Source organism: Chelonoidis abingdonii, chromosome 11 (genome assembly GCF_003597395.2).
Source record: "Chelonoidis abingdonii isolate Lonesome George chromosome 11, CheloAbing_2.0, whole genome shotgun sequence".
In the NCBI taxonomy this organism is placed as follows: domain Eukaryota; kingdom Metazoa; phylum Chordata; order Testudines; family Testudinidae; genus Chelonoidis; species Chelonoidis abingdonii.
In genome coordinates this window covers 43,033,500-43,047,379 of record NC_133779.1, presented here as the reverse complement: position 1 = coordinate 43,047,379, position 13,880 = coordinate 43,033,500, and the positions used below count along the sequence as shown (strand labels likewise).

At 39.9% G+C, this 13,880-nt stretch overlaps 2 protein-coding genes across 13 annotated transcripts in view; one reads left to right on the top strand and one right to left on the bottom strand.

Annotated features, from left to right (window-relative positions):
* LOC116826200 (C3 and PZP-like alpha-2-macroglobulin domain-containing protein 8) overlaps positions 1 to 7,231 on the bottom strand; it is a 166,580-nt gene extending 159,349 nt beyond the window's left edge. The window contains 6 exon segments of the mRNA XM_032782775.2: positions 1,156 to 1,297; positions 1,999 to 2,140; positions 3,054 to 3,212; positions 4,266 to 4,340; positions 5,694 to 5,776; positions 6,999 to 7,231. Coding sequence (XP_032638666.1) covers positions 1,156 to 1,297; positions 1,999 to 2,140; positions 3,054 to 3,212; positions 4,266 to 4,340; positions 5,694 to 5,776; positions 6,999 to 7,209 — 812 coding nt within the window. The 5' untranslated portion in view covers positions 7,210 to 7,231.
* Positions 7,232 to 11,298: 4,067 nt separating this feature from the next.
* MYO9B (myosin IXB) overlaps positions 11,299 to 13,880 on the top strand; it is a 79,344-nt gene continuing 76,762 nt past the window's right edge. For 8 of the 12 annotated variants that reach the window (XM_075070966.1, XM_075070965.1, XM_032782871.2 and 5 more), the window contains exon 1: positions 11,301 to 11,446. The gene's annotated coding sequence lies outside the window, so the exon portion shown is untranslated. Of the gene's footprint in view, positions 11,447 to 13,880 lie in introns of all 12 variants that reach the window. The other 4 variants (XM_075070967.1, XM_032782875.2, XM_032782873.2 and 1 more) reach the window with 2 other exon arrangements.

The window sequence follows — 13,880 nt, the reverse complement described above, 5'->3', positions numbered from 1 at the left end:
ATTTCATGTTATTTCTAGGGCTGTCAAACGATTAAAAAAACTAATTGTGCTGTTAAACAAAAGAATACCATTTATTTTAAATACTTTTGGATGTTTGACATTTTCAAATATATTAATTTCAATGACAAAAAATGTCCAGTGCTCACTTTATTTTTGATTACAAATATCTGCATTTGTAAGTTACACTGTCACGATAAAGAGATTGCACTTCAGTACTTGTATGAGGTGAACTGAAAAATACTCTCTTTTGTTCATTATTTTTACAGTGCATATATTTGTGAACAAAAATGTGTTGTAATTGAAATAAACATTGAAAATGTAGAACATCCAAAAACATTTAATATATTTCAACTGGTATTCTATTGTTATAAGTGTGATTAATTCTTTTAATCGCAATTAATATTTTAGTTAATCACGTCAGTGAACTACGATTAACTGACAGCCCTAGTTATTTCCACTCTAATCTGCTTCTTGGGGAAATATTTACCCTACTGGATTATGTCCCTCTCCCACCTCTGGTGGATGTTCCAGCAGCAAGCCTTTACTGAAACGGTGACTCGTGGTATAGCAGGGGAAAGAAATTGGGTCCAGGATCCTTCCAGGGACATACACTGATGCAAAGAGGAGGTATAATCCATTATTTGAGCCTCTTTGCAAAGCCATATTGAAGAATGGGAGAGCAGAGTCATGGCATTCTTTGCATTCTTGTTCTTGAAGACAGAGTGTTGCTGCCCACACCTCTGATCCCTGCAACCGACACCTCTGATCCATGGTACCTGCTGTTGTCTTTCAGGATTTTAGGACTACTAGCCTTAGTTGAAATTTGTTTGGGGGAGTCATTATGTGTTACACTAACCACCCCCTTCTGTGATCCTTTCTCAGAGGAAAGATGTTTTCTTATTGCCTTCTGTGCAGGTAGATCTTCGTGGGTGGGAGGGAGGGAGTAAATGGGTGTGTATTTCTTGCTCTGTAGGGGAAGGGGTGAAATCTGGCCATTCGTGGCCAGCTCTAAACAAGGGTACAGAAGCTAGGCTTAGTGGCATTAGCCATTTCATATATAGATTGTCTGAAGAGGTTATAGGACCCATAGATTTTTAAACAGATTTTAAGATCTGTTATAGAACTCTGGCGTCTTCAGCATGATTTTGTAAATACCTTTCAAGTTCTGCATCCATTTTGAGAGCAACTTCCTTAAGTTCTTTCAGTACCGGGAATGCCTTTGAATTTTCTTCCAAGTAGCCAGGTGCAGCTTCCACCAAAAGACTTTGTGTGACAGCTAAATGCTTTTTTAAGTCCTCTACGAAAGAGCAAATGTTACAGCTATCATCACTGAATGTACAGTGGTACCTGTTAATAATATATATTTTAAAGATGTCAGCAGCTTGAGTGGTCACCCAAGAGCTTGAAGAACATCTGAGTGTACTGGTGAAAACAAAGCCTTCACGAAAAGACAACAGGAGCGTATTACTATGAGAGCAAAATTGTCTTGAATTACATTAGGACTAATCATAGCAGGAGACTAGGTAATTTGCTCAATTCCGTTTGAGAGATTAGTAGGTTCTACAGAAAGCTGACAAGCCAAGACCATGTATTGCTACAACAGGAGCGCAAGCTCCATTTATTCAGAATTCCTTGGCTAGTTATATGTTGCTACTGATACATTATCCAAATGTCAAACCTTGCAGATACTTTCAGTAATAATTAATCCTCTTATAAATGCTACGCAAATGCTCTTAGTTTAGTGTGCTCTGTTCTTCTTACAGAAAAAGAAATTGGATGGATGCAGCTTATTAACTAGAGATGAACAAATATGCAGCTAAAGCAAAGCTTGGGACTAATGTTTCAGTGTCCTCTCCATAGAAAGTCCAAGCGCAGCGAACAAGAGTCATGCCATGGATTTAACAAGGTTAGAGATACATTTCAAGTCACAGAATTACACAAAAGAGTCCAATGTACTGAAAAAAAATGCAAAATCCTGCTAATTTGGAGTTTTCATACCCAAATGTGTGTGTCTATTTCCTTCTATATGAATGTTCTTCACGGGAAGCTCATGTCTAGTGGTATCCAGGGCAGTTGCAAAGGTTTTATACTCTTCCTTAAACTGTTCACAGACAGTAAGAAGAGGAGCAAGGACTTCAATCTGGAAACAAAAAGGGACACATGATAACCCAGCACCTCAGTGCAGAGAAGCCACTCTGAAAGAGCGGTCAGAATGCATTATCTGGTTTATCTTAAAGAATAAAGTGAGATTTGAGTCTAGTTCACTATTAAAAAGATCATCAATATGGTTTAAAGAAATCAACAAATTCTGTGGCTGTATCATCACATACTCCAAAATAAACTGAAAAAATGAAGATGTTTTGTTCTAACTTGTTGGGATAGTTTTAAAGGGATACTTAAATCACTATTAGAAAGGCTCTTGGTGTTTGGTTATTATAGTTTTACAATGTGTTTCCATTAAGTGATGTTTTTAAAAAGTTCCCCCTGCTACCAGTGCAAAGGTGGAGCTGCTGCCACCTATCCCAAATGCATCAAAGTGCAGTTTTCCTTATGCTGATGCCATGCCGTAAAACAGAAAACACACTGCAAGCAGATGCCATTGTGTCACACCCCACAACCCAAGAGGTGATTAGTGCCTCTGCTCTGGCCCTGATAACTGTAGTAGCCCAGGATGTTTGGGGCCAGATGCTGTGCTTTGCAAGAGGTGTATCATAGAAGACTAAAGGATGTTAGTGTGGCTTTAAGCCTTGGATGCCTCAGATTATAAGCTGCTCTGGTGACTGATGCACTATCACCTGCCCACAGCTCAGTATATACTCTAGCTCTGCCTTCAGACCTCTGTGTGTTTCCTCCAGTCCATACATGAGAGGACACCAAAGCAGGTGCTATAGGTATTCTACCCCCTTTACATTGCCTGAGAAGCATAAAGTGCCACAGCAGGGTTCAAATTTGATGCTTTTTTGTTTGAGGCACAAAATGTACCAAAAGGCCAAAGGTTGCTTCTTCAGAGCACTTGCAAACTGCAGGAGAAACATGAAGTGTGATAAACTAACCTGTTTATCCAGCACTTCTTCAAGCTTCTGTTCTCTCTTCTTGAGCAATAGTTGGCGTTTCAGCTCATACAGCTTTTTTTGCTGTTTTTCCTTTTCTTCACACAATATTGATAAGTTTCTTTCACCTTTCTCCTCCAGATGGGCAATATTTTTCTCTATCTATGAAATCCAAGAATGTATTTGGAGTCAATATTAAACCACAGCTAAATACTTTAAGCATTAAGTTATTTCCAAAATATTTTTAGAGAGAAGAGAAATTCAAACAAGTTTGAATTCAGAAGTTACCTCACTGTATGCGGTGATTTTTCTGTCCCTTATATAGTTACTAAAATGTTCTTATATTCTGTAAGGAAGATTCTCATCTCCATGATCATTTACTACAGCTCCCTGAAGTCAAGATGGCATCTAGTCTCTAAAGGGCAAACTTAGGAAGCGTGCAAGGGTAGGAAAAACAAATGTATCTGAGTTTTCAGAGGGAGATGTGTCTCCTTACTCATCCCCTCTGAGATGAGATGTGTGTCCTTACTCATCCCCCCTTCTCCAAGTGTTTTCACTGACTTCTCCTCATCTTCTGTATCATATTCACCCAGGTTTTCAGAATCCCGTCCCAGTCTCTTAACTCCCCACCTTGTCCACTTCACTCCAGCCAAGTGAAACATTTAACCACTCCCTATGTCATCAGGTCCCTTATTTCTTCACCTTCCATGCAGCCTCTAATACCAAATCCCCCACCACACCCCATTTGACTCTATTCTCTCCTCTAAATTCTCCCCCATTCTTCTTCCATTAGGTTTATAACCCATATCATAAGAAACAGCTATGTAAATCTGTATCATTAACCTCAGTGACTATCTAAGCCTATTGCTGAATCACGTGTCCTCCCATCCCTGTCTATAGTGTACCATGCACACTTATACCACTGCAAAAATAAGAATAGTCATTCAAAGTGTGCACTTCGTCTGGAAATTGGAGGCTCCTCCCAAGTATCTCAGCAGCTTTCTCACTCTGATCATTGTTTAATAAAGTGCATGGAATGCTATGTATGAGGAAGTGCCTGAAGTGAATCACAACTGCATAATTAAGGATATCTGAAGCACAAATTTAACTTGTGTGGGGCAGAAAGGTCGTTTCAGTTATATTTAGAAAGTTTTTCAATAGTCTATGTTTTTTGCAGCTCTAGAATATGAAAACATTTGACTATCTGTATCTTACCTTCATTGATGCATAGTTTAATAGCAATGCCTGAGATTCCAACATCCCAATCACATCATCAGGATCAGAAGATTTCTTAAGGAAATCAAAATTTTTTTTAAATCAATGGTAGCACATATATTTAGAAATTAAATACAAACAAGTATTTCTAAACTAAAGTTTGAGTCTGTGTTCAAAGCAACATCTCTTATTACAGATATATCTGCAAACAAAGTCTGTCCTGTTATCACCAAGTGTCAACTACACACAGACTATTGTTTTTTTAAATGGGTGTATTTCTTAATAATGGAGCATTTCTCACGTAACAGCATGGAGGCTGGTTAACTTTGGGTTATTGTTCTTTTATCCTGTCACCCTACCTAGTGTATTCTCTGAAGGATTCACAATACCGCTAGAGGATATGAAGTTTTTATGCTGTATTGGATGAATCGTTGTCAACATAAAAGGGACCTCAGTTTAATTTTCAAGTACTCTGTTATACAAATCATGGGGTGCAAGTAGCCTACATGCATATTTGTGAACATTGGGACATCATTAGAAAGCATGGGTAAGAGCACAGCAAGGTGAAGAATTAACTTGAAGACTAGCCAAAGTAGGAGTAGAGACTAAGAAGAAATGGAAGCTGGACTCATACAATGGAGTGTTGGTGGTACACAAATCAAATCCCCACCAGCAGAGACCATGTGAGCCTTTACTAATAGTACTTGGTCACACTTTAAAGGACAGATATGCTTGGTGACATACTAAGGGGAGGCCTCCATCCCTGTAGTGACATGAAGAAAGCACCATAGTGAATGATACAGTCTCTCTTCCTCCATTTAAATTATATTGGATATTCAAGGTGATACTTCACTATACAACATGGCAGCTGTCAGAACAAAGGATATTTTGATGCTTTGAAATAGAAATTTTAGAATGCTTAGGATAGGGTGCATTTCACTGGCAAAATGCAGATTTTTTTTCCTTAAAAAGGAACGTAAAATTTTATATAGAGAGCTGAGGTTAGCCCAGTATAAGTGGGTCCAAATCTAATGAGCTTTACAGCCATGGCTGAATTTGATTTATTACATTTCCTTCTGTGAGCATTTATCAGGCTATTTTTAACAAAGCTGCCTGTATTCAATGCTTTTAGTTTTATTGGCAGCTTCTTTATTCTAGTCCTTTGGGAACTATTGCATGGAACATTAGCCCACGAGCCCTACAACAGCTCTTCAGCCCATAATAGTCCTTAGTGCTTTCAAGATGATGATACTCTCACCAACACCACAGAAACACTTGTTACCACATGGTTTCTGGGGACCAGTCTTCATTCCTCCCTGGAAGTCTTAACTCTTGCTGCCGAAGTTAATGATAAACAAAAATCCTTATTCAGTACATTCCATTGAATACAACAGTGTCAATTTCTAGCTAATGTAAAGTGTCACTTACTGAATTCTGCTCTTTTTTTCGTGTTCTTGACTCTGCTCTGAAGAGTGACTTTGAGCCAGGAATCTTTTTTAAGAGACTTTTGTCTAAACCACAAAAGAAAAAAAATATATAAAATAAAAATCTGTACACACACAGCGCTTCTCTGCCAAAATGCTTTGAGCAAGACAATCAGCTTCTTAAAAAACAGACAGTTTTAATATGATTTTATGCAGGGTAGATAAAAACTGATTTAAAACTTTTTAATCAGATTTTATTTTATTTAAAGTAAGTTTTTTTAAATGACACCTGAATTTAATACAAAATGTTAAGATCTAAAATTATAATCTCTTGAAACATTTAAATTAAAAAATAACGCTGAATCCATGAGCATCTACCAAAAACTGAGTTAAAGGTTATTTTTCCACGTAAAGAAAGAAGTTTCTCAGATTCCAAGGTCAAGCTTTATAAATATGACACAATGGATCATGTACGATATTAAGGGGTTGTTTTAACAGAAATAAATTTTACATACGGTCTTGTGTGTTTAAATTCCATTTACCATCCTAATGCAGCTTGATACAAATCATGAGCAAAAATTTAGTCATTTTTTAACATACTAAAAATATACAATTAATAAGAATCCAAAAACACTCAGCTATGCATTTACTTAAATGAACATATATAGTTATAGTGTACCTTCCTAGGTAGCAAAAATACAGATCAAATCTAGTGTAAAGGCACTGTTTAGTTGTAAATCAACATCTTTTAATGGTTATATCAATGAGAATGTACCTTTCTTTAGAAAATAAAGGAAGTACAAAATGGAAGAGTTGATTAAAATCCATTATTTAAATCAAGTCTTTTCATTTGATGATTTAAATCAATCCACACTGATTTTATCACGGGAAGAAAGAGCCCAAGCAGAAACATTCTATTCCGGGCTCTGATACTGACTTGTTGTATGAACATGGCCACACCAACTTTTCAAAACTGGCCTCTAATTTTAGGTACCTACCTTTGAATACCTGGGGCATAATTTCCAGAAGGGGTGAGCCCTTACTAATCAGAGTGGTGGATGCTCTGAAAAATCAAGTCCTAGGAATTTAGAAGCAGGGCATCCCAAAATTGAGAATTTGAAAATTAGAGGCCACACTTAAAAATTTAGGCCTGACCTCACTATGTCAGTTTCTCCAACTCCAGAATGAGGGTTATAGTTTACCCTCTTTTGTAATATGCTTGAGATCTTTAGAAAATTGTTAAATACCATTAACATTCCTTTTAACATCATTGTTAAAATTAGAATGTGAGTTAAAGGAGAAAACTTACCATTAATTGCTGAGAGATCCAGGTCAGGTCGAGCAATTTTATGGCCCTCTAATAAAGTTGACTGCAAGTCATCTTTTCCCAAGACAGTATGATTTAGTGTGCTAGTGGCAGTGCCTGTAGAAATATACTTAATTTTAGTGCGGTAGAACATAAGTGAACAGCCCAGAACACCTAGTTCTGCACGTTCACAACCGTTTGCACAATAGCTCATTTATTTAACAAACCAACCAACCAATCACCCACCCACAGAAGTGTCATCTGGATATTGTCACCTTTTTTGTCTTCCAAAAGTCAACAAACATAGCAGGTTTAACTTGCTGCAGAGTTCCTTTTAGTTGGGGTTCAACTTGTTCAGAATGCTGCTATCTTAGCCATTTCATAGCTTGTCAACATGAGCAGAACTCAAATGAAGTAAAAGGTAATGCATATATGATTAAAGCTCTACAGAAATAACGCTGAATTAAAATAATTTGAAAATATTCCTTTCCCACATTACCAGACTAAACTGGAGGATCACCTGGACAAGTGCTAAGACATTGAGAGTCACACACAAGATCATTGTACAAACTTGTAGATTTGCAACATTACTAGTGATTTATATGTTGTGGGGGTTTATTCTTCCATTTCTCTAGATCGATATAAAAATTGAGAAGTATTTTTGGGTATTACAGTAGCAGCCCAATCCATCTACAGAATGACAGGTATCTGCTTATTCCAGAGAATTAATGTGGTGTTTCATTTCTAGATAGATTAGTATTATGTGTAGAGAATGTAGAACTAATGTATTTTAATGTAATAAGTATCAATGACAGGAGTCACAATGTTGCTATATTGTCAGATAAGGGGGGAAAAAAGCTTTTGTAGGCCTCTAGACTATCTAGTCTATGATCTTTAGGTCAGTAGTCTCCAAACTTTTTACGCCCAAGATCACTTTTTGAATGTAAGGGCAACCCAAGATCTACCCCACCCCTTCTCATAGGCTCTGCCCCTTCCTCACTCACTTTCACTGGGCAGGGTAGGGGCTTTTGGTTGGGGGAGTGATGCAAGCTCTGGGCTGGGGCCAAGGGGTTCCCAGTGTGGGAGGGGGGGGTCAGGGCTGAGCCTGGGGCAGGAGTGCAGCTCAGGGAGAGGGGTAAGGGCTGGGGCAGGGCTCAGGGTGCAGGAGGTGGCTCCTGCCAAGCAGCACTTTCCTCCAGTGGCTGCCGCTAAGGCAGGCTCTCTGCCTATCCCAGCCTCATGCCACCCCTGGAAGGTGTGAATGCTCCCCCCCCCCGGGAGGGCACGTGACTCCATCCTGCTCTTCTCCACAAGCCCCGCCCTTGCAGCTCCCATTGGCTGGAAATGGGGAGCTGTGGTCAATGGAAGCTGTGGGGGTGGGACTTCTGGGCAGGAGCAGCCGCAGAGGGAGACCCTTCCCCCTGACCCGAGCCACGCTGGCCACTTCCCGGGAGTGGTGTGCTGCCAGGGCAGTCAGGAAACCTGCCTTGGCAGCAACCCCGCTGCACTGCTGGAGATCACGATCAGCGAGGAGATCCTCTAGATTGACCAGTTGATCATGATCAACCGGTTGGTGGTCACTGCTTTAGAGAATTTCACAATAGTCCCTGCTCCCTCAGTCATACTACAGCAGCACAGGTTGAGAGAAGTCCATAAAGAACAGCTTTGCTAAACACACACACACAAAACTTACCTGTGGTGGCTTTGCATTTCTGAAAAAGACCCGCTCTTCCAGTTGGGGTTTCCCCTTTTTCAGATCTTTTTACACCAGAAACTACAGAGGAATTTGCTGAGGTACTCTGCCAACCAGAAAATATTCCAGTTTAAAAATGATTATGAGGTGTAATGCCCTGTCTTGGCTCCTACTTCATTACAGAATTTCACTGATAGATAATTTAAAAAAGAAAAAAAAACACACACACAAAAAACACACTGCCTTGGGGCATCACAATGCTTTGCAAAGTCACATAAGAGGCCTGGGCTTGGTTTTAATTCCTTATCATGATTTCTCTCTCTGGGACTTGGTGAGAGCTCATGAGAATGCAGCAGGGAACACTCAGTGACTGGGGTTAAAGAAACCCATATTCATAGACTCTAGGACTGGAAAGGACCTCGAGAGATCATCGAGTCCAGTCCCCCGCCCTCATGGCAGGACCAAATATAGTCTAGACCATCCCTGATAGACATTATCTAACCTACTCTTAAATATCTCCAGAGATAGAGATTCCACAACCTCCCTAGGCAGTTTATTCCAGTGTTTAACCACACTGAGGGTTAGGAACTTTTTCCTAATGTCCAACCTAAACACTTCCTTGCTGCAGTTTAAAGCCCTTGCTTCTTGTTCTATCCTTTAGAGGCTAAGGTGCACACAAGTTTCTCTATCTCTTTATACCATCCTTTTAGATACCTGAAAACTGCTTAACTATGTCCCCTTCTCAAGTCTCCTCTTTTCCACTAAACAACCCCAATTATTTCAGCTTCCTTCACAGGTCATTGTTCTCTTAGACCTTATATCATTTGTGCTCTTCTTCTGGACCCTCTCAATTTCCTCACATCTTTCTGAATGCAAGTGCCCAAAACTGGCCACAATATTCCAGCTGAGGCCTGAACAGCACAGCAGTAGAGCGCGAAGAATGATTCTTGGGTCTTGCTCACAACACATCCTGTTAATACATCCAGAATCACATTCTGCTTTTTTGCAACACATCATGCTGTAACTCTTATATTACTTGTGGTCCACTATAACCCTAGATCCGCTTTCTGCCATATCTCCTTCCTAGACAGTCTCTTCCCATTCTGTGTGTGTGAAAAACCTTGATTGTTCCTTCCTAAGTGGAGCACTTTGCATTTGTCTTTATAACCTTATCTCCTGTTTATAAGACAAATGCAAGTACTCCATTGTTTAATCAATGTACTTGGCAGATGATAGCACTTAAGCATACAGCTGCCAATTCATATTTCTAAATCATAGTCTAGTCTCTTTTAAAAATATTTTCAGTTGCAACTTGATATATTCCTTTTTAAATTCCTTCTTCTAACCGGGGGGGGGGGGGGGGTGGGCGAGTTGGGGAAGGGTGTGGGGAGAAGGGGGATGGGAAGGGCGTGGGAGGATTGGGGACTGGTTGGGGGGATGGGGAGGCCGGGGGCAGTTGGGGAAGGGCTTGGGGGAATTGGGGACTGGTTGGGGGCATGGGGAGGCTGGGGGTGGTTGGGAGAAGGGGGGCTGGGGGTGCTGCAGCACCCCCTGGATTGAAGTGGTTTTCTTTATATACAGGCTTTACAGTTTGCTTCAGTGGTTCTAAGCACTCCCGCTGTACAAATTGTTCCAGCAGCCCTGGTTGCGGGGAGAAGGGGGCTGGTTTGATCGGTGAGGGGAAGGTGCCGTTGGAAGAAAGAGTGTGGGATGGTTTGTGGAGAGGGTGGGGAGAATGGAGGCTGGTTAGGGGGAGAAGGCGGTAATGCTATATAGAGTTCTTCAGATGGGAATTGCTTTGTGATGAGTAAAGGAGAACTGGAGGCTAACATGGGAATTGTCATATGGGGACGATGATGGGAGGAGGAGGGTCCTGGAGAGGAAGTGCAGGAGAGTGGGTTGAATCAGATCCTCTATAAACACACAAGGGGATCTGTAGCTTTAAGCCCTCTCAGGTGGTGCAGGGCATGCCCATGGGATTTGGGAGGTTAGTGGGAGGAAGACACATTCTGGTTGCCCCAACTCCCTAGATAAGGTCCTTCAAGATTTGCTTGAGGAATCCGAACTACTTGAAACCATTATTGGCAGTGGAGTTTGTTTTTTCCAGCTCATAGCTATTTCCTAAGCCATTCTGGTGCCTGGGCTTTGGAAGTAAACCAAGCACACAAGTGTGATTGTGGGTGCTCTCTGTTCCATGCTCTACAACTGAGCCAGTGAGCAGGAGGCACTACAGACCCATCTACTGAATAGGCTGCCTCAGGCCTGTAGTGATGGGCAGACTCCTACTCTGTGCTCCAGTTTTAAGAGAAATGCCTGTAGGTTGTACTATGCTATGCTGCATCTAGCTGCATTGGTGTGTTTAGCAGACAGAATTGCAATGTAGTTACTATTGGCACTGTGTCTTATGTCCAAAGAACGTTAAGGTCTTAAAGCTAGGAAGCATGCATTTTTTTCTAGCTTCCTGTATTTTTGACTAGAAAAATGGCTGAAGACTAATATCCCTATCGTAACTAGTTCCATTTGTGAGCATTGTGGGGATTTCACAACTTAGAATTTCTGGATTTGGTGAGAAATAAGTAGTGCCCACAACAGTTCTACAATTACTTGTTTCCATCTTTTGTAAGATGGTATCAGAGATCATGGAGGTGGTCTTAGACTTCTGATGTGATCAGCTTTTCAAGGATGATGGCATCAGCACCCTCCACACACAGCACTTCAAAGTGGATTAATATCAGTTTGTCTGCTTTTCTATCTGCAAGTAAGATATTTATTACAAGCATTCAGAAGGGCTCAGGGATTTCAGACCTATTACTGGGCCAACAGGAGCAGTTGTCCTAAAATTGTCATGAGTCAATACTACATTCCAATTAGCACATGAATATTCACCCACCCACCCACCATTGACTTCATTAAACCTTTGGTTTCTTTATGTTGTATCTCATCAGGAACAGATTTATACAGAAAAAACTGAAGGAAAAACAAGATGGCTATGTTTATAATTCTCCACAAGCTGTGAACTTTGTGAGGAGGGGTGTATATACTTACTTGCCTAAAAAGATTCTTCTTCCAAAGTTTTGACTTTTTTCCCTTTATAGTTGCATGATGTTATTATCCAGAATGTGTATAAAATAGCACATCTAAAAATCCAAAGTTTTAACATTTCCTTGCCTTGAGAAAAGGAGTAAATTCAGTCACTCTAATCGGGTGTGACATATACGACAGCATATTACATCTGGTTGCAGTGTACCTGAATGATAAATAGACTTTAATAAAAGCAATTGTTGCTTCATTTCAATTTATTAGCTCTTTTCTTGTTATGCTTACACTGTAATCCATGTTAATCTCTGCCATTCCGTTGATGCTGGCAGTGTGCTCTAGAAGACATAACACTGAACTGGGATTCAAGAGACCTGGGTTCTTTTCCCAGTTCTGTGTTCGGCCTGATGGGTAACCTTGGGAAAGTCACTTCCCGCCTTTGTGCCTCAGTTCCACCATTTGTAAATGACTGGCCACCTTTCTGAGCTCTATTGATGGATAGTACTATAGAAGAGTAGGTAGTGATGGTGGTGGTGGTATTAATCAGCATCCTGTATTTAAATACTTTCCTTTTTCACTAGTCATTCACTTCTGTACTTTACCCCAATGAACTTTGGTGTTGGAATGGGTGATTCCCATTGGAGTCAATGTGGGAACTTTTTTTTTCCCCCAAGCAGCTATTGTGCCATTGCTGCACCAGTGTTCTCCCTTCTTCTCCCATTCTCCAAACCCAGTGAAACACCTACAATTTAAGTGTTGGTGCCCAGGCTTACTCCCAAGCAAGGGAGAGCCCACAGTTCTATGTTCTAGAATTTTTCTGCTTAGCTTCCTTGCGGTATCAAGTTGAACCGTGCTTTCTTGCTATACTTGAGAATGACTGACTGGCTTAATAAAGAGCATTTTCCAGAAGTTGACTCAGTTATGCTGTACGTCAGTGAAATGGGGCAGCCCAAAAACTCAGATGTTCTAGCCAGCATAGGAATAGGAGAGTTCTTAGGTCTCTGTTCCAGTTTTGCTATGGAACTTAAAATGCTCATAGGGCTGAATAATTTAGAAACTGTAAATGCAGCTGATGAAAAATTTAAATGAGACCTATCTATAATTGAAACTTCGTACAAATGGAGCTTTCTGACAAATAGTGATTCAAGCACTAGACCTGTTGAACAATCTGATGTATGAATAAATTGTTTGTCTGACTCATATACTTATAACCCAAGTCTGCCCAGCTTAAAAATGACCTATTAGTTGGAAGGACACATGTCTTGTTTCTCATATCTTAAGAATTCAGAAAGAAAAAACCCTGAAATATGTAATCTTGGTTGTCTCAACTCTTGAAAACTTGTAACTGATTTTATTTAAAGATCCCAGGATTTAGTACTTGTTCTTACACATTTATGGTGTGGAAAGTGTGTGTAATTTTTAAATACCACACTAAGAATTTCTACAGATACATTGCTTATATCCCAAATATAAAGTGTCCTCAGCTTTAAATCCCAAATACAAAATATTTCTCTTTAAAATTGTTTTGGTATTCCATACTTCAGTACTAACAGTGAGAATTGGCATTTATTCTATCTGATTTAAGGTATAGTTGATTGATGTTTATATATAAACTGATCAAAGTATTCTCGTTGCCATTATACAAAATATATATATATTGCATCTCTAGGGACTTAAAGATTGTAAAAAGTGCCTCTGAATAGATATTGTTTGATTTATTTTTACCTAGACATTTCAAGTCAGTGTAGAATTCCTTCCTAGCATTTAGCTATGATCTTAAAAATAGTTTAATATTTTTACACTGTTAAAATGGGGGTAAAAGAGGAACCGCTGGCTATATATGGAGGCAACTTTAATTTAAGAACAATGTCCAGTGCTACTCCATTAGGTCATTTGTATGTGTGATCCTCGTGTGGAGGAGATGCATCTTGCCTATGGTGCAGGGTGGTAAAAAATAAGCGTCCATTTAAAGTAGACTTGGGCAATGTATTCCTCAGGTGCCATGAACTTTAGCTGCAAGAACTGTGCTTCAAGGCCTGATTTTACCAATCCTCAATTTGGAAATACAAGCATTAAAAAAAAAAGTAGATTGAAAACTTCCGAGAAGTCCCCTGTCTCACACAGAGAGAGCGCCCCAGGCATTTTATTTAAAATTC